At 43.9% G+C, this 24,601-nt stretch overlaps 1 protein-coding gene, 1 non-coding gene and 1 pseudogene across 2 annotated transcripts; 1 reads left to right on the top strand and 2 right to left on the bottom strand.

The window, feature by feature from the left end:
• Nucleotides 1-3,013: 3,013 nt before the first annotated feature.
• LOC138396466 (BAG family molecular chaperone regulator 1-like) lies at nucleotides 3,014-15,241 on the bottom strand (annotated as a pseudogene).
• A 2,661-nt stretch (nucleotides 15,242-17,902) lies between these two features.
• LOC138381032 (U6 spliceosomal RNA) lies at nucleotides 17,903-18,009 on the bottom strand. The gene has a single exon (XR_011232986.1). It is a non-coding gene; the product is annotated as a U6 spliceosomal RNA (small nuclear RNA).
• Nucleotides 18,010-19,724: 1,715 nt separating this feature from the next.
• On the top strand, nucleotides 19,725-21,728 carry LOC138396404 (zinc finger protein 627-like). Its single transcript, XM_069489671.1, has 4 exons — nucleotides 19,725-19,845; nucleotides 20,035-20,095; nucleotides 20,504-21,413; nucleotides 21,582-21,728. The coding sequence occupies exons 1-4, from the start codon at nucleotides 19,725-19,727 to the stop codon at nucleotides 21,726-21,728; spliced, it is 1,239 nt and encodes a 412-aa protein (XP_069345772.1).
• The last annotated feature ends 2,873 nt before the right edge of the window (nucleotides 21,729-24,601 follow it).

Genomic DNA, 24,601 nt, shown 5'->3' with positions numbered 1-24,601 from the left:
AACACTCTGGGAGGCCAGGGCAGGCGATTGCTTGAGCTCTGGAGCTCAAGACCAGCCTGAACAAGAGTGAGACCCCATCTCTACTAAAAATAGAAAAATTAGCCAGGCATGGTGGCATGCACCTGTAGTCCCAGCTACTCAGGAGGCCGAGGTGGGAGGATCAGGAGTTTGAGGTTGCAATGAGCTATGATGAGGCTACTGCACTCTAGCCTGGGCAACAGAGTGAGACCTTGTCTCAAAAAAAAAAAAAAAGATACTATTTCAGGTCTGATCCCAAATGTCACCTCCTCAGCAAGTCATCTTCCTCCCACCTCAATTACTCCTATTTCTTTCCATGTGCAGATTTTTTCACTGCACTTTTCAGAAACAGGGAAATGCAATCAAGGTTCACAGGATTTATTGCTTTCTTATCAACCTATGAAAAATTAAATCATGTAAATGAAAATAGATTGTACAGTGTCACCTTTACTTCTATCAACTGTATGTCCCTATATAAAAGTCTTCCAAGAAACTGAGCCATTTTCCAGAATGCTCTTCCTTGTGGTGATGGCAGCATGAACATCTACACACCCTGTCTGGGGTGTGGATTTCTCAGGGTTGTGTTGAGACAACTCTGTGTTTACAGCAGGTGATGGCTTATTTAGAATATTCTGTTTTCTCTCAATGAGTAGCGTACAGGATAGGGAAAATAGAAGTAACTAAAATGGATAATGTACTTACCCAAGATATCATAGTCTATCCTGGAAGACAATTTCAAAAGAATAATTTAAATTGAGGGACATCAGAGAACCACAGGTGGATTCAGTTGGGGGGCCGTTAGACTCCTTGAAAGGAAATACTATGTAAACAAGGCTTAGGATTTATCTACAGAAGTGATTGGGTGGGGTGGATTGAGAGAGTGTTTCAAACGGGTAAATTGAACATGGACATCCCCAGGCACAGAGCACCCAGTGATTGCCATGACCTGATGAAGGTCAGGGAACTGCTAAAACAGAGGAAAAAGGGGAGGGTTCACATTTGATTAGTTGTTCTTAACATTTTGGTAACGTGAAAATTAAAATTTTGCTGCCATCTTTGTTTTCTTAAATGAATAACTATGTGCTAGTTTTTAAATTCATGTAAAGTATCTTAGAATCTTCCTCCTCCACTTTATACACAAACACAGGAGGAAAGCAGGGGCCCTGCTGGTGTCTTATTCAGACACTGGGATTGCGGGTCTTTGTCCCATTTAACTGATCCATGTTGGTGAGAAGCGGGTGAACACCCTGCAGTGGGCAGCAGAGCCTGAGGCCAGTGGCTCCAAGCGGAGGCCAGTCTGGAGGCTGCAAAGGGAGGGACATGGGGCTCCCCTCAGGCTTCCCCTGCAGGCTGCCCCGCAGCCTCCAGCTGCTCAGGACAGGCACAGAAGGAATGTGAATTCTCAGAAGTCCCAGAGCACTGGACAGCAGGGCACCCAGGGGAAGATGTGGTTGGGGGGTTCAGTGCTTTCTGAGGTTGTACCTTGGGAGCCGGGGGCTGTTTTCTGGACAGCGTTTTGGTTTTGGCATGCATAGGGTGGCTGCAGTCAGAATGTAGTTTGTAAATATGAAAATATGTGAAGGTCAGACTTAGAGTAAAACCCACTTGGGGTGTATCCTGGAGAAAGCCTTTATGAATTTGACAGTTTATTTAGGTCAGAACCTTAAACTGACTCCAGGTGAGAGTTTCCTCTAGTAAAAATCAAGGTCTTGAAGGAGGGAGCCTTCCCACACTGTGAGGATGGGACAGGAGGGCATGTTGAGCTTCCAGTGCTAAATCCTTAGGTTTCCCTCCCTCATCACCTGGGACTGACCCACTCTGGGGCTCCATTTCTGTGTCAGGGTCTGGCTCCCTAGCTTGGGAATATTTCACTTTCTTTCTTTCTTCCTTTTTTTTTTTTTGAGACAGGGTCTCATTCTGTCACCCAGGCTAGAGTGCAGGGGCACGATCACAGCTCACTGCAACCTCAAATAAAGTTCCCAGGCTAGTAAGATTTGCTGAACAGAACTTTGTAAGTTTCTGTTGCACGAATGCATTCTCTTTTGAATTTCATTCCCAGAAATGGGGAAACCTCCTTGCAGCCACAAGATAACTACAAAGGCTCACATGACCTGTTTGTTCAGAGAAGGCACCAAGGACCCACAGAGCAGCCTACTCCCTGCATCTTGTGGTGGGACTGTACCACCACCCCCGGCTAATTTTTTCTATTTTTAGTTGTCCGACTAATTTCTTTTTTTTTTTTTTTAAGTTTTCTTATTTATTTGTTTGTTTAAATAGAGATGGGGTGGCGGTGGGGGGCGGGGGGGGCGGGTGTCTCACTGTTGCCCAGGCTGGTCTCGAACTCTTGAGTTCAAGTGATCCTCTCACCTCAGCCTCACCAGAATGCTAAGATTACCGGTGTGAGCCACCATGCCTGGCCTGTTTTGCCTTCTGAAAGCAGGTTTTCCTTGTGAACCATAGGTGAAGCAGACTGGTTATCTGAACTAATTCAATTGTTTGCTTTACTTCTCTTGTGATTCCTTTATAAAATATTGCTGCCATATAACCCCTGTTTTTCCATGAACTTAATGACTTTATTCTGTTGACCTGCCTTTTTTTTTTTTTTTTTTTTTCTGAGACAGTCTGGCTCTCTCTCCTAGGCTAGAGTGCAGTGGCGTCAGCCTAGCTCACTGCAACCTCAAATGCCTGGGCTCAAGCAATCCTCCTGCCTCACCCTCCTGAGTAGCTGGAACTACAGGCATGTACCACCAGCCTGACCTGGCTAATTTTTCTATTTTTAGTAGAGACAGGGTCTCACTCTTGTTCAGTCTGGTCTCAAATTCCTGACCTCAAGCAATCCTCCCACTTCGGCTTCCCAGAGTGCTAGGATTACATGCGTGAACCCCCACGCCCAGCCTGTTTTTGTTTTCTTTTTAAGATCATAAAGACAATGAGAACCGGTGTAAGAGGAGGAAAATTTGCAATTGGCTAATTACCCCTGGCAGCCCTGGAGAAATCAGGAAATTTCTGTTCCAGAGAGGGCAGAGCTGGTGGTGCCATTCCTTAGAGCAGCATAGGCTTTCTCTGCTGTACCTCCCTTGGCCAAGGCCAAGTTTGCAGACTGCAGCAGCTAGTCTCCTGGCATATGTTCTGTTACGCTGTGTCTCTCACACTCAGCTAGGAATGCCTGAACCTTTTTCACCAAACCCTTCCTTTTCAGTCTACTGTCTTTGAATTTTTCTGGCAGGAGTAGTGTGTCAGTCTCCTCCAAGATCTTCATAAACTGCTCTATTGCAGCTTTTACTCTCCTATCAAGTTTGTAAAGGGCTTCAACTTACAAATCCTTGGCCAGAAAACGCTGCTGGATTCCAGTAAATTCTTTATTCAACTCTTTTATTAATAGTTGGTCAGCTATCTTGTCCACAGACTTCTCCAAATCTTTCAATTTCTTGAGTTCAACCTCTTCCTCTGGACTGTTCTTTTTTCTAATTAACATGATGACCCAGCAACCATTATTATTAGTATTTTTTTTTTAGTTTGCAGAAATTTATTAACATTGAAAGACGTTGTTTAATCTTCCCATCAGCGTCCATGAAAATAAATGCCTGCAACAAAAACCACTTTTAGCCACATTTCTGGATTTTAATTTAGGTGGCACCTGGGGAACACAGAATATATCAGATCTTTTGTTGTCCCGGCAACCATTCTGTATTCCAAGTGCTGACAATGGTGTCTCCATTTCCTTGAGAGATTTTCCTTTAAATACGAGTTTCTGAAAAGGCAGTGGAACCCCCGTGGCCTCTTCAACTACCTGGGCCAGGTCTTGGACAACTGGTTCACTGCCGCCCTGCTAGGGGGTAACATGAAGGGCGTGCTTCTCATTGCTGTGGATGACAGTCACCGTGAGCCCGGCTGCCGCCATTTCCTCCCTGTTCACCTCCTCGCTCCGAGTCACCTCCTGGCTCCGGGCCGAGCGGGGCTGGGCTTTCTTCTCCCGCGGCCTGCGAATGCCGGCAGCGGTGCCCCGGGTGGGTTGGTCATGCCCGCTGGCTGCACTCCGGGCTGCACTCGGGACCGATGGACGCTGAGAGGCCGGCGGGCCGCGCTGCGCCGCGAGCTCTGACTGGCGCGCAGCCGGGGGTCCAGCTGCTCCCGGTCGCCTTGCGGTCTCCGAGCGCCACCGCGCTCCGCCAGGCCCGCGTTTGTTGACCGCCCGGCGGCGATCCGCGTCTTGCAACCTCGCCAGGCCTGTTGTTGTTTTTATTTATTTTTTCTGGAAATGGGTAGATGGAGAGATAAGGTGTGAAAAAGAGTTGGCCATGCCTTATCCTCAATTCCTGACTCCAGGAGGACATCAGGTCCTTCCTCCTGTTCCAGTGTGGCCTGGCCAGGCCTCGGTTGCCCTCATGCTCTGAGGCCAGGTGATTGCTCTATTGGACAGTGAGTGTGCAATTCTCTGCACACACTTGTGACTCCCGTGTCCAAGAGGAAGAAGAAGGAAGGGCCCTCTGAGGACAAGAAGACGCCAGAGTGGACTCTGGAAAGACTGAAGCAAATTCTTTTTTTTTTTTTTTTTTTTTTTCTGAGGCAGAGTCTCACTCTGTTGCCCGGGCTAGAGTGCCGTGGCATCAGCCCAGCTCACAGCAACCTCCAACTGCTGGGCTCAAGCGATTCTCCTGCCTCAGCCTTCCGAGTAGCTGGGACCACAAGCACTGGCCACCATGCCCGGCTAATTTGGTCTCCAACTCCTGACCTCAAGCAGTCCTCCCGCCTCGACCTCCCAGAGTACTAGGATTACGGATGTGAGCCACTGAGCCCGGCCTCCTGAAGCAAATTCTGCTGAAATGTCAATATCCCCAGGGTGAGAACCAGGTCCCAGCGGGGAGAAGGAAGCCCCGCCCCCAAAGGGCTGTGGCCAGAACCTATCCCATAGGATCCGCTGAGCCACGCCTCCTGCCTTTCTCGCCTTCACTCTAGGGGGCGGGGCCTGGAGCTCTACCCAATCAACAGCGATATTTTGCAAACTGTCCAATCAGGCGCGCCGCTGAAAGGGCGGGAAGCTCCACAAAACCGCAGGATCTGCTCACGCGGTGTGCACAGGGCGTCGCATCTGCGGTGCTCTGAGAGGTGTGGCTGCGCTGCGGCCGCTTTCAAGGTGTGACCTGACTGACTCCAAAAGTTGGAGGGAGACCCAGGGACAATCCAGAAGCCGAAAAATGGTGAGTATGTGGGGTAGGGATCCCGAGACTGTGGAGAAGGGGCTCGTTAGAACGGGCCTGAACCGTTTGTGGCGGTAGCCGGGCTTCCCAGCCATCCACTCCAGAGTGGGAGACCCGAGTCACCCCCACTGGTGAAGCTCACCCCTCAGTCCCTATGGCCATCCGGGCCCCCAGGTGTCCTGTCCAGTCCCTGCGTGGTGACCTCGGCCCAGCGCCCCCTCTGAGCAGCTTCACAGCTGCAACCCCGCATGTCCCCAGATTGTGCGGTGACGGCGGGAGGGCCATCGGGGGAGGGTCCCAACTCGGTGTATGGGGGGTCATGGGTGGAAGGGGCTGTGGTATGTGGGGGAGGTGCCCATCCCCTCCATTCTCCTGGAGGGAGACCCTTTTCCACAGTCTTCCAAACGTATATGAGGCAGGGTCTCAAACCCACGGCCTTGTCCCCCAGCCTAGCTCTTCCTGGCGCTGGGAATGAATCCTTAAATTTCCAGATCCCTCCCTGCATTCCCAAACATCAACTTCTCTCTAGAACGCAACATTATAATTATCAACTATTTGTCCATAGTGCATTTGTTTCAGCTGGATATATTGTTTATCATTTTTCCACAGATCAATAGTGGTCTTTTCAAAAAGACTTATTTTGTTTGTGAACATTTCAGATGAGCGGAAAGCAGAGAATAACCACCTGACAATCTGCTGTAAAAAAAATCGTTGTGCCTCTCCTCCTTTTTTAAAAATATCTTTCATAGGTACAGACACCTTATCAGAATGTCTTTGGGTTGAGGTTCCCCTTTGGAAACTTTACAGGGTGATGTGTCCTCAGCCCACACGCTGTCTTTTCCTGGTCCTGGGTTTCAGAACTGCCTGGGGATGACTCAGTATGACCACAGGTGCCAAGTCTCTTGGAGAGTCTAGTGAACATCAGTCCCTGGGTCATTCCTCCCAGAGGATGGCCTTAGGTAGGGGAGTGTGGCCTCTCTGGGGACTAGCTGGATGTCTGGGGTGGGAGGAGTTTCCTGTTATACCCTTCATCTAAAAAGGTAATCCCTTGGGACTTTCAGCATTCCCCCTGCCAACCCAGTTTCCATTCTTTGGAGACTGACACATGGGAGATCAGCCAATTGGATGCTGGTGACACAGGAAAGTGATTCCTAATGCTGGGAGCCACTTGAAGTCCAAGTGGGTCCTTGGGTTCATGCAAGAAAGAATTCAGGAGCAAGCCAACAAAATAAAGTGAAAGCAAGATTTACTCAGAAACTATAGAAAGTTGCAAGGTCTACTCTATAGAGTAGAGGCTGGCCCTCCCTGCAGAAGACAGCCGGCCCCTTGCAGATGAGGACCAGTCCCCTGGTTCTTGTTGCCTTTCTGTTTAAGCAATAGGCTAAACAAGGGGAGGAATATTCATGGCAAGGGTGGTGTTTCTCCACCCTCTTGGTTCTAACCCCTTGAAGCTTGCCCTGCCTTCATCTTGTTTTGATCGGGGCAACTAGAAACTTTTTTTCAAAATTTTCTGACTCAGTGAGGCAATGCTGCAGCAATGCCCAAAGCAATGCCTAAGGCATCACCTGCAGCGATGCGGTACTCAAAGCAATACCTGCGTTCCCTGTCTCATTGTCCCCTCAGAAATAATACTCCCCCTTAATCTCAAGGGGTTGTAGAAGGAAAAAGGTCCACCTTCTGTAGCTTCTTCCTGCTGATGTTATGGGCGTAGGCTCTGCCTAGCATTGGGGGGAGGTAAAAATCTTTGGAACTCTGATCTTGGGGCCCACTGGCAGGATGCCTCCAGGTTCTGGATTGGCTGGTGGGATGGGTTGGACGCCTTGCATTAGCATCCTCTTAGCATGAAAATCTTGTAACCTGGAAGAGACAAAGTTAATAAGAAGGTTAAACAAGCAAGGGGAGAAAAGAAGGAGCAAAAAGATAGCAATGGTGGGCCCAGTAAAGGGAGAAACCAGGTAAAGGAGGGGAGATTATTTTTTGATGGAGGACCACATATCCCCTGGCAATGTGGTTCTGGCATTTGGAAGGTATTTGGCTCCTTGCAAAAGGTTGTTAACCCTGGTTTCAGCCTTGCCAGAGGAGTTAATATAAAAGCAACAAGATGTGTTGGCGAGGGCATAAACTCCCCTTTGTTCTGCCAACAGGTGGTTTAAGGCTATTCAGTGATCTATCCTGTGGTTGGCAAGAGAAGTTTGGCCAGCCTTGAAACCTTTTTTTTTTTTTTTTTGAGACAGAGTCTCACTCTGTTGCCCAGGCTAGAGTGAGTGCCGTGGCGTCAGCCTAGCTCACAGCAACCTCAAACTCCTGAGCTCAAGCGATCCTCCTGTCTCAGCCTCCCGAGTAGCTGGGACTACAGGCATGCGCCACCATGCCCGGCTAATTTTTTTTTTTTTTTCTATATATATTTTTAGCTGTCCATATAATTTCTTTCTATTTTTAGTAGAGGTGGGGTCTCGCTCTTGCTCAGGCTGGTCTCGAACTCCTGAGCTCAAACAATCTGCCCACCTCGGCCTCCCACAGTGCTAGGATTACAGGCGTGAGCCACCACGCCCGGCCCAGCCTTGAAACCTTGACCTTCATTTTCAACGTTCCTTTCTATGAGGATAGACATGTTATGCCACTGGGGGTGTATGAAAATAGACTGGGGTTGTTTTCCACCTGTGGTTTTAGAGTACACATCGATTATGTGACAAGTGAAAGAGAAAGAAGAAGTGATGCAAATTTTGTCACTGACCCCTCAAGTGGGGGGTGGGGCTTGGAATGTTGGAGAAATTATGAAGCATGGCATATCCAACAGTCACTTAAGTTTCGACCCTCAGCTAGGGCATGCGAGAGTTCAGTCAAAAAAAGAAATTGGTAGACAAGGTTCATATAAAAACCGAGAGCATTATGATGGCAACTACCATAATAGACATATTAGGATATACTATGGATTATTCACAACGAAGACAAGAATACAACAACAGCTTTAAAACCCAAAGCTAAATATTTACTTATCTGAAGCTGAATGATGGTTTCTCTTTCTCTTGGCCTTTAACCCGTCAAGGGGTTGACTTTCCTAGGCAGGCTCTTGTGGACTTTCTTCTGGCCTGTCTGAAATGGCTCAGGAGAAAAAGGTTTAACCCTAGATAAGTGTACCGAGCTGACAATTCCCTGAAGTTTAACAGCAGTGGGGGTACTTAGTAATACAGGAAAAGGACCACTCCCCTTTGGGTGCAATTGGTCATCAGGAGATCCCTCTTTCTAAGATTTTAATAAGACTTGGTCTCCTGGTTATGTAGGGGAGTTGACCTCTTCCTTCAAGGGGGAGGGTAATATTTTATTTCCACATGTTTGGAAGGCTGTTTGGACATGACTTAGGTTAATATGGGTTAGGGTTCTCTGAGTTTTTTCATCACATAAGAGGTCTGAGGTTAGAAAGGGCCTCCCATAAGTCATTTCAAATGGACGAGGCTTTAAGGTTCTTTGGGGGACTATCCTAATTCATAGGAGAGAGACCGAGACCCAGTTTTCAGAGGTCTCCTGACAAAGTTTTGTTAATGTCCTTTTCAGGATATGATTGGCTTTCTCCACCTTACCTGATGATGGAGGCCTCCAGGAGGAGTGGAGATGATAGGTAATGCCTAAGGCCGAAGAGACCTGCTGAGTCACTTTGACAGTGAAGGAAGGCCCATTATCACTTTGTAAACTTCTTGGTAGTCCAAGTCTTGGATGATTTCTTTAAGCATTGGACACTTCCAACGCTTTCTCTGTCCTGGTAGGAAAAGCCTCTATCTAACCCATGAAAGTGTCTGTAAACACTAACAAATAGTTTAATCCCCTGAAGGGTGGCATCTGGGTAAAATCTATTTGCCAGTCTTCTCCTGGGTATGTGCCTCGGTATTGTACGGGTTGGAGTAAAGATGGAGGCATGGGGTGGCTTCCAGGATGGTTAGAGGCACAAAGTTCACAGGCCTCAGTAACAACCTTTATAGTTTGGAACAAACCCCTACTAAAAGACATGTGTGGGAGAAGCTAAATAGAGTTTCATCCCAGATGTGATGAGTCTTGGATGTGCTTAAATACCTTCCATTGTTCCATTTCTGGGAGTTTTCCTTCTTCAACAGTCACCTAGAGGAGTCCTTTTGTAGGCCCCTCCGTTCAGCCCATTTGACTTTATTGGCTGTATAATGAGGTGGTGCTGACAGGCATGGCTTCTCCAGTACTAGTACTGGAGACTGTAATATTGATCCCCTCTTTGCTACAGCCTTAGCTGTCCTATCTGCCAAAGCATTTCCTATAATAATGGAGGTTTCTCCCTTGTGGTGTCCTCTGCAATGAATGACGGCTATTTCCTTGGGGTGTTGGACTGCTTCCAAAAGCTCTAGGATCTCAGAGTGGTGTTTTATAGGGGAGCTTTCTGCTGTTAACAATTCCTGCTCTTTCTATATAACCACATGGGCATTGAGTACTAAGAATCCATATTTGGACTCTGTATATGTATTGACTCTTAAGCCTTCTCCTAACTGGAGGGCTCTAATCAGAGCAATTAGCTCTGCTTTTTGTGCAGAAGTTTGGGGAGGCAGAGCTTTAGCTTCAATAACCTCTTGTTGATTAACTATAGTATACCCAGCTATTCTCTTTCCTTCATGGATGAAGCTACCTCCATCTGGAAACCATTCAACTTCAGGGTTTGGCAGGGGTTCATCTTTGAGGTAGGGCCTACTGGATTAAGTCTGGTCTATAACTTTCAGTACAAGAATGGATAGCTTCTAGAGAGGTAGAATCAAGGAACAGGATAGCAGGGTTTAAAACCTGGCATACCTTAAGGGTGTCAAGCAAAAGGGCTTGATCCTAGGCAGATGTCCTCCTGTCAGCCATTGGTGTCCCTTGGCTTCTGATACTCCCTATACCTGATGAGGAGTCATTACTTCCAGTTGTTGTCCTATGGTGAACTTACCAGCCTCCTCTACCAATAGGGCAGTGGTGGCTACGGCTCGCAAGCATACAGGCCATCCAGTCGCCACCTGGTCTAATTGTTTAGGAAAATAATCCACAAGCCTAGGATTATTTCCAAGCTTTTGAGTAAGGACCCCCAAGGCTAGCCCTTACCTTTCAGCCACAGAAAGGGTGAAGAGTTTTTCTAAATTCGGCAATCCCAAAGCTGGGGCAGTCCCTGATTTTTCCTTTAAGGTTAGAAAGCTTGTTGGCAAGTTTTGTTCCACTCTGAAGGCTCATGATTTGATCCTCTTAAAGCCTCATGCAGAGGTTTTGCTATAAGTCCAAACCCAGGAATCCAGATCTGGCGGAACCCTGCCATTCCTAGAAAAGTTCTCAGCTGCTTGTTACTGTGAGGGGGCTGAAGTACAAATATCGCCTCCTTCTGATAGTCCTGGTTCCAGGAGTGAGACCATACCTCAGATATTTGAGCTATTGAACAGCTTTATCAGGGGATACTCGTTATCCTCCCTTTCCCAGGAAATTTAGGACCTGGATGGTATTTTCGTTAGAGTCCTCCTTAGTGGGACTGGATATTAATAACTCATCTACATACTGTAAGAGAGTTCCCCTATTGAATTGCAATTCCCTGAATCTTTTGCCAAAGCATTTCCAAACAAATGGGGACTGTCTCTAAACCCCTGGGGTAAAACTGTCTTTGTAAACTGGGAGGTCTTATAAGTATTTGGGTCAGTCCATTCAAAAGCAAATACATATTGAGAATCTGGATGCAAGGGTATACAGAAGAAAGCATCCTTCAAATCCAACACTGTAACCCATTTCACATCCTCTGGTACCTGGGTTAGTATGGTATAGGGGTTAGGAACTAGAGGATGGACTGGAATCACAGCTTCATTAACTGCCCATAAATCTTGAACAAACCTATATTCCCCATTTTATTTTATTTATTTATTTATTTTTTTTTTTTTGAGACAGAGTCTCACTCTGTTGCCCAGGCTAGAGTGAGTGCCGTGGCGTCAGCCTAGCTCACAGCAACCTCAAACTCCTGAGCTCAAGCGATCCTCCTGTCTCAGCCTCCTGAGTAGCTGGGACTACAGGCATGCGCCACCATGCCCGGCTAATTTTTTCTATATATATTTTTAGCTGTCCATATAATTTCTTTCTATTTTTAGTAGAGATGGGGTCTCGCTCTTGCTCAGGCTGGTCTCGAACTCCTGAGCTCAAACGATCCGCCCACCTCGGCCTCCCAGAGTGCTAGGATTACAGGCGTGAGCCACCGCGCCCGGCCCCCCATTTTATTTTATTTTATTTTTACTGGAAAGATAGGGGTATTACATAGAGACTGGCAAAGGCCAATATTGAGATGTCCAACAGGAGCCGTGAGAGATCTCAGGCCCCATCAGTCCTTTGCTTTCTCCATCATCATGGGCTTGGGCGGCCCAGGCTCCCTTCGGAGCATGGAGCAATTCTTTTTCCAGCGGCCCTCTTGTTTGCAGAAGACACTCTGATTGGGATCCCAAGACCTTGCCATTTTCCTATAGGGTGGGTAACCCTGAGTGGCAGGGAGCTTAATGTATCTGCCAGTGCCTGGGGCTTTTGATTATTTCTTAGTTTTTTCTTGCCTCCTCCGCCCTGTCCCTATTATTGTATATCCTAAAGGCCATATCCAAAAGCTGATTCATAGGGGTTTGGGGCTCATTGCTGCCTTGTGTAGTTTTCTCCTGATACTGAGAGCAGACTGGGAAATGAAATGCATTTCCAAAAGGGTCTGTCCCTCTGGAGAATGTGGGTCTGTGTTAGTTTACTTTCTCAGGGCTTCAATTAGGCAACTCTGAAATAAGGTGGGGTTCTCATCTTTTCCCTGGGTCACCCCTCTAACTTTGTCATAATTTACCGGCTTTATCACACATTTTTTCATACTCTCTGTCAGGCAAGTTACCACATGATTTCTATGCTCTCCATATATGGATCCCCTCTGGTAATCCTACTAGGGATCCTGGTCGGGAACAGGGTCTCCCCCTACGCGGTATATGGCATGGCCTTGATTTCGAGCTGCCACCCTGTCTGCGTACTCTCAAGCAGTGCTCAGGATTCTCTGCTTTTCTTCTACAGATGGACAATAGTATCTGCAGGCCCTGCCATGTTAGGTCAAAAGTCATAGCCAGTTTAGCAAATTCCTCAATAAATCTCCCAGGATCTTCAGAAAATCGGCCAAACTTCTCCTTGCATATAGCCAAATCTGACATAGAAAAGGGAACGTGTACCCTAATTGTTCCTCCATCCCCATGAGCCATTTCTCATAGCGGACACAGATTGGACTTTGGAGGCTTATGTGGGATTCCACTCCTGGTGTTACAAGTTAGGCCTAGAGTTGGATAGGGAGAAGGTATATCCAATGAATGGCCCTGGGGTAGAACCCTGTGTGGCAGAGTTGGGAGACTGGGGGTGGGGCGTGGGGAGGTCCCTAGGGTGGCATGGGCCGTTTAAGTGGGAAGCCAGGAGAGTGTCTTCCAGAATATCTGGTGTGACTTCCTGGTGCCTGGAGGTTACATGGGCTGGGCACATCCTGAACCCATCCCTCAAGTCAGGATCCTGATAAAGGGCCATGAAAGGTTGAATATAGGGGACCTCCCCTCCCCCATCTTCCCTTTCTTTTGCAAAACAAATCTAGCTGCAGTATGGTATTATACTTTAGGGAGCCATTTACCAGCCTGATCCTCCAATGTGTATTGTGGCCATGCAGTGTTACAAAATGAATAAATAAATATATAAACTTTTTTCTTTTTAGACTTTCAAACTTAAATTTATTCCAGTTATCGAGGAGGCATCCTAGTCGGGAGTCCTTTGGGATGCCTGTTGTCGTTCCCATCCTGAACAGACTTTCTGTTAGACCGGGGGGGGGGGGGGGGGGGGGCTTTTTCAGGCCTGTGGTGGAACTAATAAGTACAAGATTTCCACCTGCCCTTTTCCTTTAAGAAAGTCAACAAGGCAACAGTGGCCAGACCTTGCAGAGTCAAGGCTGGTGCAGCTGAGAAGGCACAAAGGCTAGAGGAGAAAAGATAGAACACAGGAAAACGACTGTTACAACATACAAAGTGCAGACCAGGCTTCAGTCTGAGATCACATGTAAGATTCCAATGTAACATTATAGTCTGACTTGAAGAAATCACTTGGAGTTTGGGCAAAGGGAGAAAAAAAGAAAGTTAATAGAAAGAGTAACAGCCTAACTGCCAGCAAGAAGAAGCCTCAGACAGAAAAATAGGTTTTCATGCTCACAGGTGGCCTAGAGAAATTATAAAGCCAGCTCACTTAAGATACCAAGGATAAGTCTGGAGTTTAAGGGTTTTGGAAAAAAACAACCTAAAGAGCAACAGTCAGCCAGTTGCTGGGAAAATGGTAAGTCTTCGTGTTGGGGCAATCAAAGACAGGTCATAAGGGGGTAAAATGTTAAACACTGGCAGAGAGCACTAGGTGGCCTGGCTTTCAGAAAAATAAAGCAATCATTCCCAAGAGGCCCATTTCAGGCCTTAAACTTGGATTCACCAAAAAAGAGAGTCCCTTCCCAAACACCAAAACCCCGAGGCAACTGGGGGGGCAGTCAGAAAGAGAGTGATGGAATAACAGAGTCTGACATTTTAGAAAGCAAAACAATCCAAAAAGAAACCAAACCAGACAAAGGGAGACTTACCCGTCCTTCCAGTCCGAATAGTGCCATACTGTGTTAATTTGGGGTCTGGGTGGTCTCCCTTGGTCCCATCTGGGTTACCAGGAAGATGACACAGAAAAGTAATACTGGGAGCCCCTTGAAGTCCAAGTGGGTCCTTGGCTACATGCAAGAAAGAATTTAGGAGCGAGCCAACAAAATAAAGTGAAAGTAATATTTATACAGAAACTATAGAAAGTTTCTCAGGTTTTTTTAGTGATTTTTTTTTTCTTTTCTTTTTTTTTTCTTTTTTTTTTTTTTTGAGGCAGAGTCTCACTATCACCCTGGGTAGAGTGCAGTGGTGCCATTGTAGCTCACCGCAACCTCAAACTCCTGGGCTCAAGCAATACTCCTGCTTCAGCCTCCCAAGTAGCTAGGACTACAAGCTCCTGCCATGAAGCTCTGCTAATTTTTCTGTTTTTAGTAGAGACAGGGTCTCACTCTTGCTCAAGCTTGTCTCAAACTCCTGAGCTCAAGTAATCCTCCTGCCTCAACCTCCCAGAGTGCTAGGATTATAGATGTGAGCCACCACACATGGCCTTTTTTTTTAAATATATATTTTTTGAGACTATGTTGTCTACACTGGTCTCAAACTCCTGGGCTGAGGCTCTCCTCCTTCCTCTGCCACCCAAGTAGCTGATACGGCAGGCGCTCACCACCACATCTAACATTTTCTATAAGGCACTTGAGCATTCTCAGATTATGATATCTGCGGGGGATCCTGGAGTCAATCCTCTATGGATTTTGGGAGACGACTGTATTCATAACAGATGTTTGTCTGCAGCTATAGTTCCTGTTGTTGGCTATCTTTGTTAGCATAATTTTGGACTCAGACAATGAATTTGGATATATACCCTTGTCTTTAATTTTCTGAAGGAGTTTGAAGAAGATTGGTGTTAATTCTTTCTTAAATGTTTGATAGAATTTCAGCAGTAAAACTATTTGGTCCTATTTGTTGAAAAGGCCAGAAATTTCAGAGGCCCAGATTTGTGACTGATTTCGGGGGGGGGGGGGGCAGTCTTGTGGTACTAAGCCCTCAACCTGTGGGATCTGATGCTATCTCCAGGTAGATAGTGTTGAAGTTGAATTGACTCGATGTGCCCTCTAGAATTTATTGCTTGCATGGTATGTGGGGAAAACTTCCACATGTGTGGCCACAGAAGTCTTCTGTGTTGTTGGTTTTGAGTGAGAGACTAGAAAGAACACACTGAGTGGGTTTTTCCCACAGTGTACCACATAACCACCATTCTCAACATCAGAACCACACCTCAGTGGTGACCCTAAAAATAAGTCCCATTAGCCGGATGTCTGGACATTGCCCACCCCATGTCTGTCTTATTTTGTTCTGACTCACTTACCAGCTCTGCTTCCTGATGGCTGTCATGCTCTATGGCCTGCTGCTTGTTGGGGAGCTCATACTGTGAGTATTGCTATTTTGTGTGAGTGGTTTTTTTTGTTTTTTGTTTTTTGTTTTTTGAGACAGAGTCTCACTCTGTTGCCTGGGCTAGAGTGCCGTGGCATCAGCCTAGCTCACAGCAAGCTCAAACTCCTGGGCTCAAGCAGTCCTCCTGTCTCCTGCCTCAGCCTCCTGAGTAGCTGGGACTGCAGGCATGTGCCACCATGCCTGGCTAATTTTTTTTTCTATATATATTTTATTTGTCCAGATAATTTCTTTCTATTTTTTAGTAGAGACGGGGTTTCACTCTTGCTCAGGCTGGTCTCGAACTCCTGACCTCGAGTGATCCTCCCGCCTCGGCCTCCCAGAGTGCTAGGATTACAGGCGTGAGCCACTGCGCCTGGCCTTGTGTGTGTTTTATGCTGTCAAATCTCTGAATTAAAACTAGAGTTCTGGCCGGGCGCGGTGGCTCACGCCTGTAATCCTAGCACTCTGGAAGGCCGAGGCGGGTGGATTGCTCAAGGTCAGGAGTTCGAGACCAGCCTGAGCGAGACCCCGTCTCTACTAAAAAATAGAAAGACATTATATGGACAACTAAAAATCTATATAGAAAAAATTAGCCGGGCATAGTGGCGCATGCCTGTAGTCCCAGCTACTCGGGAGACTGAGGCAGTAGGATCGCTTAAGCCGAGGAGTCTGAGGTTGCTGTCAGCTAAGCTGACGCCACGGCACTCACTCTAGCCTGGGCAACAAAGTGAGACTGTCTCAACAAAAAAAAAAAAAATAAAACTAGAGTTCTACATTTTATAGCAGATGAACATGTACAAATTATGTCCTTTTTAAAATGTATTTCTTTACATTTTTATCATGTATAAATATATTCACAAACGAATGAATAAAAAGGATGTGGTAAGACTTCATCATAATAACAATATAAATATCTTTGGAATCCTCATCAAGATTCGTACCTGGGCCTTAGGTAGTCGTAAAGTCTCCTAAGAGTTCTATGACTCATGTCTGCTTTGCCCCGCAGGTGACTACTCTCCTGATTGTTTGGTTATTAAAAAAAAGAATCTTTAACATTTGTTATTTGTCACCAAGCAGTGTTCTTTTCGTTTTACCTCTTTTAAACTTTGTGTAGGTGAGTATTTATTATAGTAAAAAGGTTTATCTGTGATTCCTTTGCACCACTGTATTTCACACGCTCAAGTGTCTAAGGCTTTTGGCCATCCGATTTACTCATCCATTCTGTCGGTTATGGTGTTTGAGCTTTTTCAGGTGCACTTTTCACTCTTTAATTTACTACAAATAGCAACTGATTGTTCCTTCATTCGTGCATGATTGCTTATTTGTTTGATGTGGTCATATTAACACTTGGCATTACCTGATTGGCGAATTTTGTCCTTCTGATCACTATGGTGAAACGGAATCTGCTTGACATTTTATGTGGCCCTTTCCTTATTACCCAGGAGATAGATGGTCTTTTTGTCATATGTGGTCTTTTATCTTCTCTTAAATATGTTTTGGTTACTTTTCCACAAATTAATTGTGTATTCATTCACTTCTGTGCTGCACACTAATCCTTTTTTTTTTTTTTTTTTTTTTTTTGAGACAGAGTCTCACTCTGTTGCCCAGGCTAGAGTGAGTGCCATGGCGTTAGCCTAGCTCACAGCAACCTCAAACTCCTGAGCTCAAGCGATCCTCCTGTCTCAGCCTCCCGAGTAGCTGGGACTACAGGCATGCACCACCATGCCCAGCTAATGTTTTTTCTATATATATTTTTAGCTGTCCATATAATTTCTTTCTATTTTTAGTAGAGATGGGGTCTCACTCTTGCTCAGGCTGGTCTCGAACTCCTGAGCTCAAACGATCCGCCCACCTCGGCCTCCCAGAGTGCTAGGATTACAGGCGTGAGCCACCGCGCCCGGCCTAATCCTTTTATATTGGCATGTATTGCAGAGATATTTCTCCTGCTTTGTATTTTACCTTCCTTAATTTTCATGTATTTAAATTTTCCAGTTCATATCTCTATGGCTTATTTTTTCTTTCTATCTTGGTTGTTTTTTTAAATTAACTCTTTATTTTGCTCCTTTTTACTTTGGTTTAAAGACAGAATCTCACTTTGTCACCCAGGCTAGAGTACAGTGGTGTCATCATAGCTTACTGCAGCCTCCAACTCCTGGGCTCAGGTGATCCTCCTGCTTCAGCCTCCCAAGTACATGGGAGTGCAGATATCTTTTCAATATACTGAATTCCCCTCTTTTGGATATATACCTAGCAGTGGGATTGCTGGGTCATATGGTAGTTCTGTTTTTAGTTTTTTGAGGAACTTCCATACTGTTCTCCATAGTGGTTGCACTAATTTACATTCCTAGCAATAGTGTACGAGGGTTCCCCTTACTCCACATCCTTGCTAGCATTCATTATTGCCTTTTTGATAAAAGCCATTTTAACTGGGGTGAGATGATATCTCATTGTAGTTTTGATTTTCATTTCTCTGATGACTGACGATGTTGAACATTTTTTCATACACTTGATGGCCATTTGTATGTCTTCTTTTGAGAAATGTCTATTCAGACCCTTTGCCCATTTTTTATTTGGATTATTTGATTTTTCCTATTGAATTGTTGGAGCTGTTATATATTCTAGAAAAATATGGAATGCTTCATGAATTTGAATGTCATTCTTGCACAGAGGCCATGCTAATCTTTTCTGTATCATTCTAATTTTAGTATACATGCTGCTGAAGCAAGCACTTTTCTTATATGAGAAAATTCTGTTCTTGCATCAAAAAGACATTTGCCTGGGACTTTTCAAAGCATTCTAATTTTATCTTTCACATCTACCTGCACAATAAATTGGTTATTGTCCATGGAATAGAGGGGAATACAATGCATTTATCCAGTTAGATATTAGTTTGTCCCTGCCTCATGTATTAAAGTGCTTATGAATTCTGCCAGAATTCCACAAACCTTGCTCTGCCAGCAATCAACTTTTCATATATATGGTGGCTTACTGAAAACTCTTTTCCTTTTCCTTGGTCTATTTGTTTATCTGTCTGTTAGTAGTATGGTGTCTTGAATATTATAGTTTCAAAACCTTTTATTTATATTATGCAAGCTGTCACTTCCTTGTTCAGAAGATTTTTACCATTGTTAGACATTTGATACTTCTATTAGGTTTGGTGAAGTAGTTTTTGCTGACTTCTTAAAGGTCTGTTTGTGGGATTCAAGGAACTCTATAAATATTTGTGAGAGGTATCATCTTAGTGACATTGAGTTCCTTATAATAACATGTGTCATCTTTCCCCCATGTCCTTTTGCGTTGACACTATCCAATAAAATGTTTAAAATTTCTCCATTAGGATGTTGAGATATCTTTCATTCACCTTTCGTCATACTTAATTAAATTTGGTCTATAGGAAACCAGGTTCCAGCTTTCAAATGTTCTCTCTTAGTCTAATCACATAGGATGGACTGAATTACCCAAGAAAAAAATTGTGACAAAACCTGTGAAATATTATACAATATACCAGGGAAGCTCATTAGATATTCCGTGCCCAGGGTGGTTTTGGGGGGCTAAGGAAATATACACCCTCTCCTGAGCATGTAACAAGAGTCTAACTCAGCCAGGTGTGGTGGCTCACACCTGTAATACTAGCACTTTGATAGGCCAAGGTCAGAGGATCACTTGAAGCCAGGAATTCAAGACCAGCCTGAGCAATGTAGCAAGACCCTGTCTCTACAAAAATACCAAAAAAAAAAACCAAACCAAAATTAGCCAGATGTGGTGGCACATGCCTGTAGTCCCAGCTACTCGGAAAGTTGAGATGGGAGGATTGCTTGAGCCCAGGAGTTTGAGGTTTTAGTGAGCTAGGATGACACCACTGTACTCTAGCCCAGGAGACAAAGCGAGACCCTGTCTCAAGAAAAACAACAAAAGAAGAAAATTCCAAACTCTCAGAGGGAAGACAAGAGTTGCACAAATATTATGTTGTTTGCATAACAGTTTAGGCACACTGAGCCCCTCCTAACAGATAAGCTGGTATGGTCCCCCTAAAAGTCCAGTTCCCAAATATCGTCAAAAGTCAAACTTTGTGAAAAAGCATTTCTAAAGCTAAGCAGTCTCAGGACTGCTAATGTTATCTCTGTTATTCTGCACACTAAGTAGTACGACTTTATTATGACTAGTGTTACAGACTCACTGTACGGAGAGACATTAGGCATGTCCCAGGCATTCCTGAAGAGGAATGTTCCTGCACATTTGTTACTTTACTAAATTGTTCAATTCTAGCATCAGAATTGCTATGTGGGAGGAAGTGAGTATAGACAGAGAATTAGAGTCAGATGACCAAGTCATAGAATAAATGCTTGGAGACCACGGCAGCATATGAACCTCTTATGAATTGACTATACATCAGGGCTGTTCATTTTTACCCATCCTCTGAACATGTGGGATATTTCAGGAGTCGATGACCTTTGAGGATGTGGCTGTGACCTTCACTCAAGGGGAGTGGGCTTTATTGAATCCTTCCCAGAAGAATCTCTACAGGGATGTGATGCGCGAAACCTTGAGGAACCTGTCCTTTGTAGGTAAGGATATTATTCCTTCACTTAAGTGATTTAGAAAACAAGTGTTTCTTGTTCATCAACACTGTTCAGTGATTGGCAATATGGAAGGGGAATGCTTTGGTGAATAAATAAAGCATGGCTAAAGTGTCCTGTGAACAGACAATCTAATAATTCTCTATAATTTTATAATTTTTCTGGGTTTATATTTAGGAATAAAATTGGAAGACCAGGACAGTGAAGATCGATACAAAAATCCAGGGAGAAATCTAAGGTAATTTACACTCAGGAGAGAAGGCGATTTCCTTGAGAGAGAATCTTAGAATATCAGAAAGTGTTAAAAACAAGCAAACATAACAAGTTAAGCCCAGCTTCAAATTTGTTTATTCTTAGAAAATTGTCATCAAAATATACACATAAAAGTGACATAGATGTTTACTGTTAGCAAAATGGTTCCCTTGGAAACAGTATTAAGAAACCCTGTATGAATACCACTGTTTTGATAATAGCTGCAGTTGAGCCATTTGCAGAGCATTCAGTTCATTCACATCAAAGAACTCAAGACAGGACACAAAGCCTACACTTCCCCTGATACTGTTAAAAATTTAAGTTTAAAACCTATTAACACATGTACAGTCCTTTATAAATAAATCCTCAATAATGTGTTTCACATTTTTTACAGATGTTATATGGCAGAGAAACTCCATGAAAGTAAAGAAGGGCATCAAGGTGGAGAAACCTTGAGCCAGATTCCAGAGCGTGTTCTGCACAAGAAAACTCCTGCAGTAAAAGCATGTGAAAGCAGTGTGTGTGGAGAGATCGCCATGGGTCATTCATTTCACATGAGAGATCACACTGAACAGGAACCAAATGAGTATCAAGAATTCACAGAGAAGCCATATACACGTAGCCAATGTGAGAAAGCCTTCGGTGATCACCACTCTTTCCCAATACATGAAAGGCCTCACAGGCATGCTAGAGAGAAACCCTATGATTGTAAGGAATGTAGGAAAACCTTTATTTCTCCCAAAACCCTTCGAAGACACATGGCAACACACACTGGAGATGGACCTCATAAATGTAAGTTTTGTAGGAAAGGCTTTGCTTATCCCAGTTTGTTACATATACATGAAAGAAGTCACACTGGGGAGAAACCCTATGAATGCAAGCAATGTGGTAAAGCCTTCAGGTATTCCTATTACATTGAAATACATAAAAGAATTCACACTGGAGAGAAACCCTATACATGTAAAATATGTGGTAAAGCCTTTATTTATCCTGTTCAAAGCCATGAAAAGACTCACAATAGAGAGAATCTGTATGAATGTAAGCAATGTGGGAAAGCATTCTCTCTTATGAGTTTGCGAAGACACATGATAATGCACACTGGAGAGGGACGTTATAAATGTAAGGTATGTGGGAAAGCCTTTGATTACCCCAGTGAAGTTCGCATACACGAAAGAATACACACTGGAGAGAAACCCTATCAATGTAAGCAATGTGGGAAGGCCTTCAGTTGTTCCAGTACTTTTCGAAAACATGAACAAATTCACACTGGAGAGAAACCCTATAAATGTACAAAATGCGAGAAAGCCTTTAGATCTCGCAGTTCTGTTAGAAATCATGAAATGACTCACACTGGAAAGAAACCCTATGAATGCAAGGAATGTGGGAAAATGTTTATTTGTGCCACAAGCCTTCGAAGACACGTGATAATGCACACTGGAAATGGAGCTTATAAGTGTCAGATATGCGGGAAGGCCTTTGCTTTTCCCAGTTCATTTCATAGACATGAAAGAATTCACAAAGGAGAGAAAGCCTATGAATGTAAGCAATGTGGTAAAACCTTCCGTCGTTCTGGTTCCTTTCGAATACATGAAAGAAAACATACCGGAGAGAAGCTGTAGTAATGTAAATAACGTGATAATGCCTTCATGTAGCCCAAGTGCACTGGAATATATGAAAGAACTCACACTGGAGAGAAATTCTATGAACCTAAGGAATGTGGGAAAGCATTCCATTTTCCCAGTTCCCTTTATTTTATTTTTTGTTTTAATCTAATTTTTTTTGTTTGTTTGTTTGTTTTTTTTTAGTAGAGAAGTGGTCTCGCTCTTGTTGAGACTAGTCTCGAACTCCTGAGCTCAATTGATCCTCCCAGCTTGGCCTCCCAGATGCTAGGATTACAGGCATGAGCCACTGTGCCTGGACAACAAATACTTTGAAAGTCGTGAAAACCCCCTTTGTAGAGAAATTCTATAAATGTAAGTAAGATGAAGAGCCTGATGCAAAGTAGTCTACGTAGAATGTTCCAGAATATACACAACTTGAAGAAAATATTATAAAAGTTATAAATATATTGCCTTTATCAGTAGCTCATGCTTAAAGTGAGTCTCTGGACCAAGAATTTCTAGTTCTTACCCTGGAAAGGTAACCTTGAGGGAACATAATTCTGTAAGTACTATTTAAGCAATAGTGTATTTGTTTAAAAGGCAAAAAATTTATTCCTAAATAAGTTAATTTTTCTCCTTCCATTTTGAAGTGTGTTGTATCCATGGGTGAATCAAAATGTCTTTTAAATATGCGGGGTAGGTTTCATTTTTATGTGGTTTTTCAATAGTTCTGTGATTTATCACCATTGAAAAATGTGTCTGTTAATTTTGGGGGTTTTCCTACTGGTCTCATGTGACAGGTTTTAGATATCATATACTCTATATATATTCTGCCTTTCTTTCCTATGGGAAATGCTACTTTTGGGGGGAAGACAAAGTTGTTTATTTCATTTTCCTTGCTAATAGTTGGCATCACTTTTTAATGTGTAAGGTTTACCACAGAGTAAGTCTCATGTGAATTATTATTTTCATCTTTTGTTCTTTACTCTGTCATTGTTTGCCATTATTTGAAACATTGAATATGAGAAACCTTCAAGTGGACAATAAAATCTGGAGTTGAGCACTAGTCCATTATGCGTTTTTCCTATGAGTAGAGTGATATCTATGCAAGTATATGGTAATTGCCTGGTTGAAACACTAAAAAGATCTACGGATGTGTGCAAGTCAATTATGCAAGTAATAATTGATGTGAGCTTCAGACAGCTCATCATTTTGAGTAATATCCTAATTTAGTGGAAATGGAAGTATATTTGATGTCCTCACAGTGGGAAATGTTTAATGTCTTAATATGAGAAGAGTAGCTGAACGCATTGTGTTTTAATGATCCACAACATTCCAAAGTTTATTTTATAATTCACAGGTATCATTTTCATATGCTTAGACTTCAGCACATGTTATGGAAGGGGAAGGAGAAATGTAACCATTTTGTGTTTTATTAAAGAATAAAGGAAATCCAGTCTTTGTCCATTTTTTTTCAGTTCCAACTTATGTTTTCTTCAAACTGTTGAGATTATGGAATTTCATGATTTTTTTTTTTTTTTTTTTTTGGAGATAGAGTCTCGCTCTTTTGCCCTGGCTAGAGTGCTGTGGCGTCAGCCTAGCTCACAGCAACCTCAAACTCCTGGGCTTAAGCAATCCTTCTGCCTCAGCCTCCTGAGTCACTGGGAATACAGGCATGTGCCACCATGCCTGGCTAGTTTTTTCTATATATTTTTAGTTGTCCAGGTAATTTCTTTCTATTTTTTAGTAGAGACAGGGTCTTGCTCTTGCTCAGGCTGGTCTCAAACTCCTGACCTCGAGGGATCCTCCTGCCTCGGCCTCCCAGAGTGCTAGGATTACAGGCGTGAACCACCTCGCCCGGCCTCATGATTTTTTTGTTTGATTTTTTTTCTCCTCTTGCCCGTATTATTCCTTCCATCTTACAAAGGAAGAAAGTTAAGTGCAAGGAAGCACAGGGCCGTACCCAAACTCACATATCTCATAATCTCTCAGTGTCATGGCCAAATGTGTCACCAGGTGTCCTGGGCACTGTCAAAAATATCAAAATCAGGAGAACATTACAACTTTTGCATAATTATGCACTTTTAAAAATGTAGCATCAAATCTGACAAATGAGACTCAACGTGGTGTTCCATGTAATGTAATATTCTAGTAAACACAAAGGTGTAGGGACATAAGCCCAAATCAGTGACCAGGGATGGAGGAGTTCTGTGCAAACGGAAATCACAGGAGTCTTCACATGATTGAGTGTTCTGCATCTTGATGGTGGCATAATTACACACTAGTGAAAATTCATAGCTACACTTAAAATCGTACATGTGTATATTGAACATAATGGAAAAAAAACAACAAAAATGCTTTCATGTGCTAGAAGAATTTTAAAACTCTCTGGAGCCTTGAGTTTTAGGTGTGCCATATTTCTTTCTGTTAATCGTACCATGAGATTCTGCTTGGGAAGTGTTACAAGACTGGGGAAAAAAGGACTTAGGGCTCCAAGAGGCCTGTCTTGAAACCCCTTGTAAGATGATAGGAATCATTCTTTGTGGCCACACCTGCCTACGTATCACAAACACTTGAATAGAAGTGAGAGGTTTGCCACAATTTGTCTTTGAGTTCACACCAGGTGTCTCAAGTAAGATCTTGGAATTTTTGCACTTCTGAAATATAAAGACATTCCTCAATGGTTTTATCCAAGTGGGATCTCCTGGGAAGCATCCTAATCCTTGGGCATCAGCATCATGTCTTTCCTGGATCGGTCCTTGTGGCCATTTCTACATGTTAACTTTTCCATCTCAATCCCACTCTCTGCCTTTTTACTGGGAAATATATTTAGGAATCCACACTCACCCCATTCTTTGGAAAATTTCTCTGCAGCAAGCCCAGGAGGCTGC

This window comes from Eulemur rufifrons, chromosome 2 (assembly GCF_041146395.1).
Source record: "Eulemur rufifrons isolate Redbay chromosome 2, OSU_ERuf_1, whole genome shotgun sequence".
NCBI lineage: Eukaryota > Metazoa > Chordata > Mammalia > Primates > Lemuridae > Eulemur > Eulemur rufifrons.
This window is presented reverse-complemented; position numbering and strand designations above follow the sequence as displayed.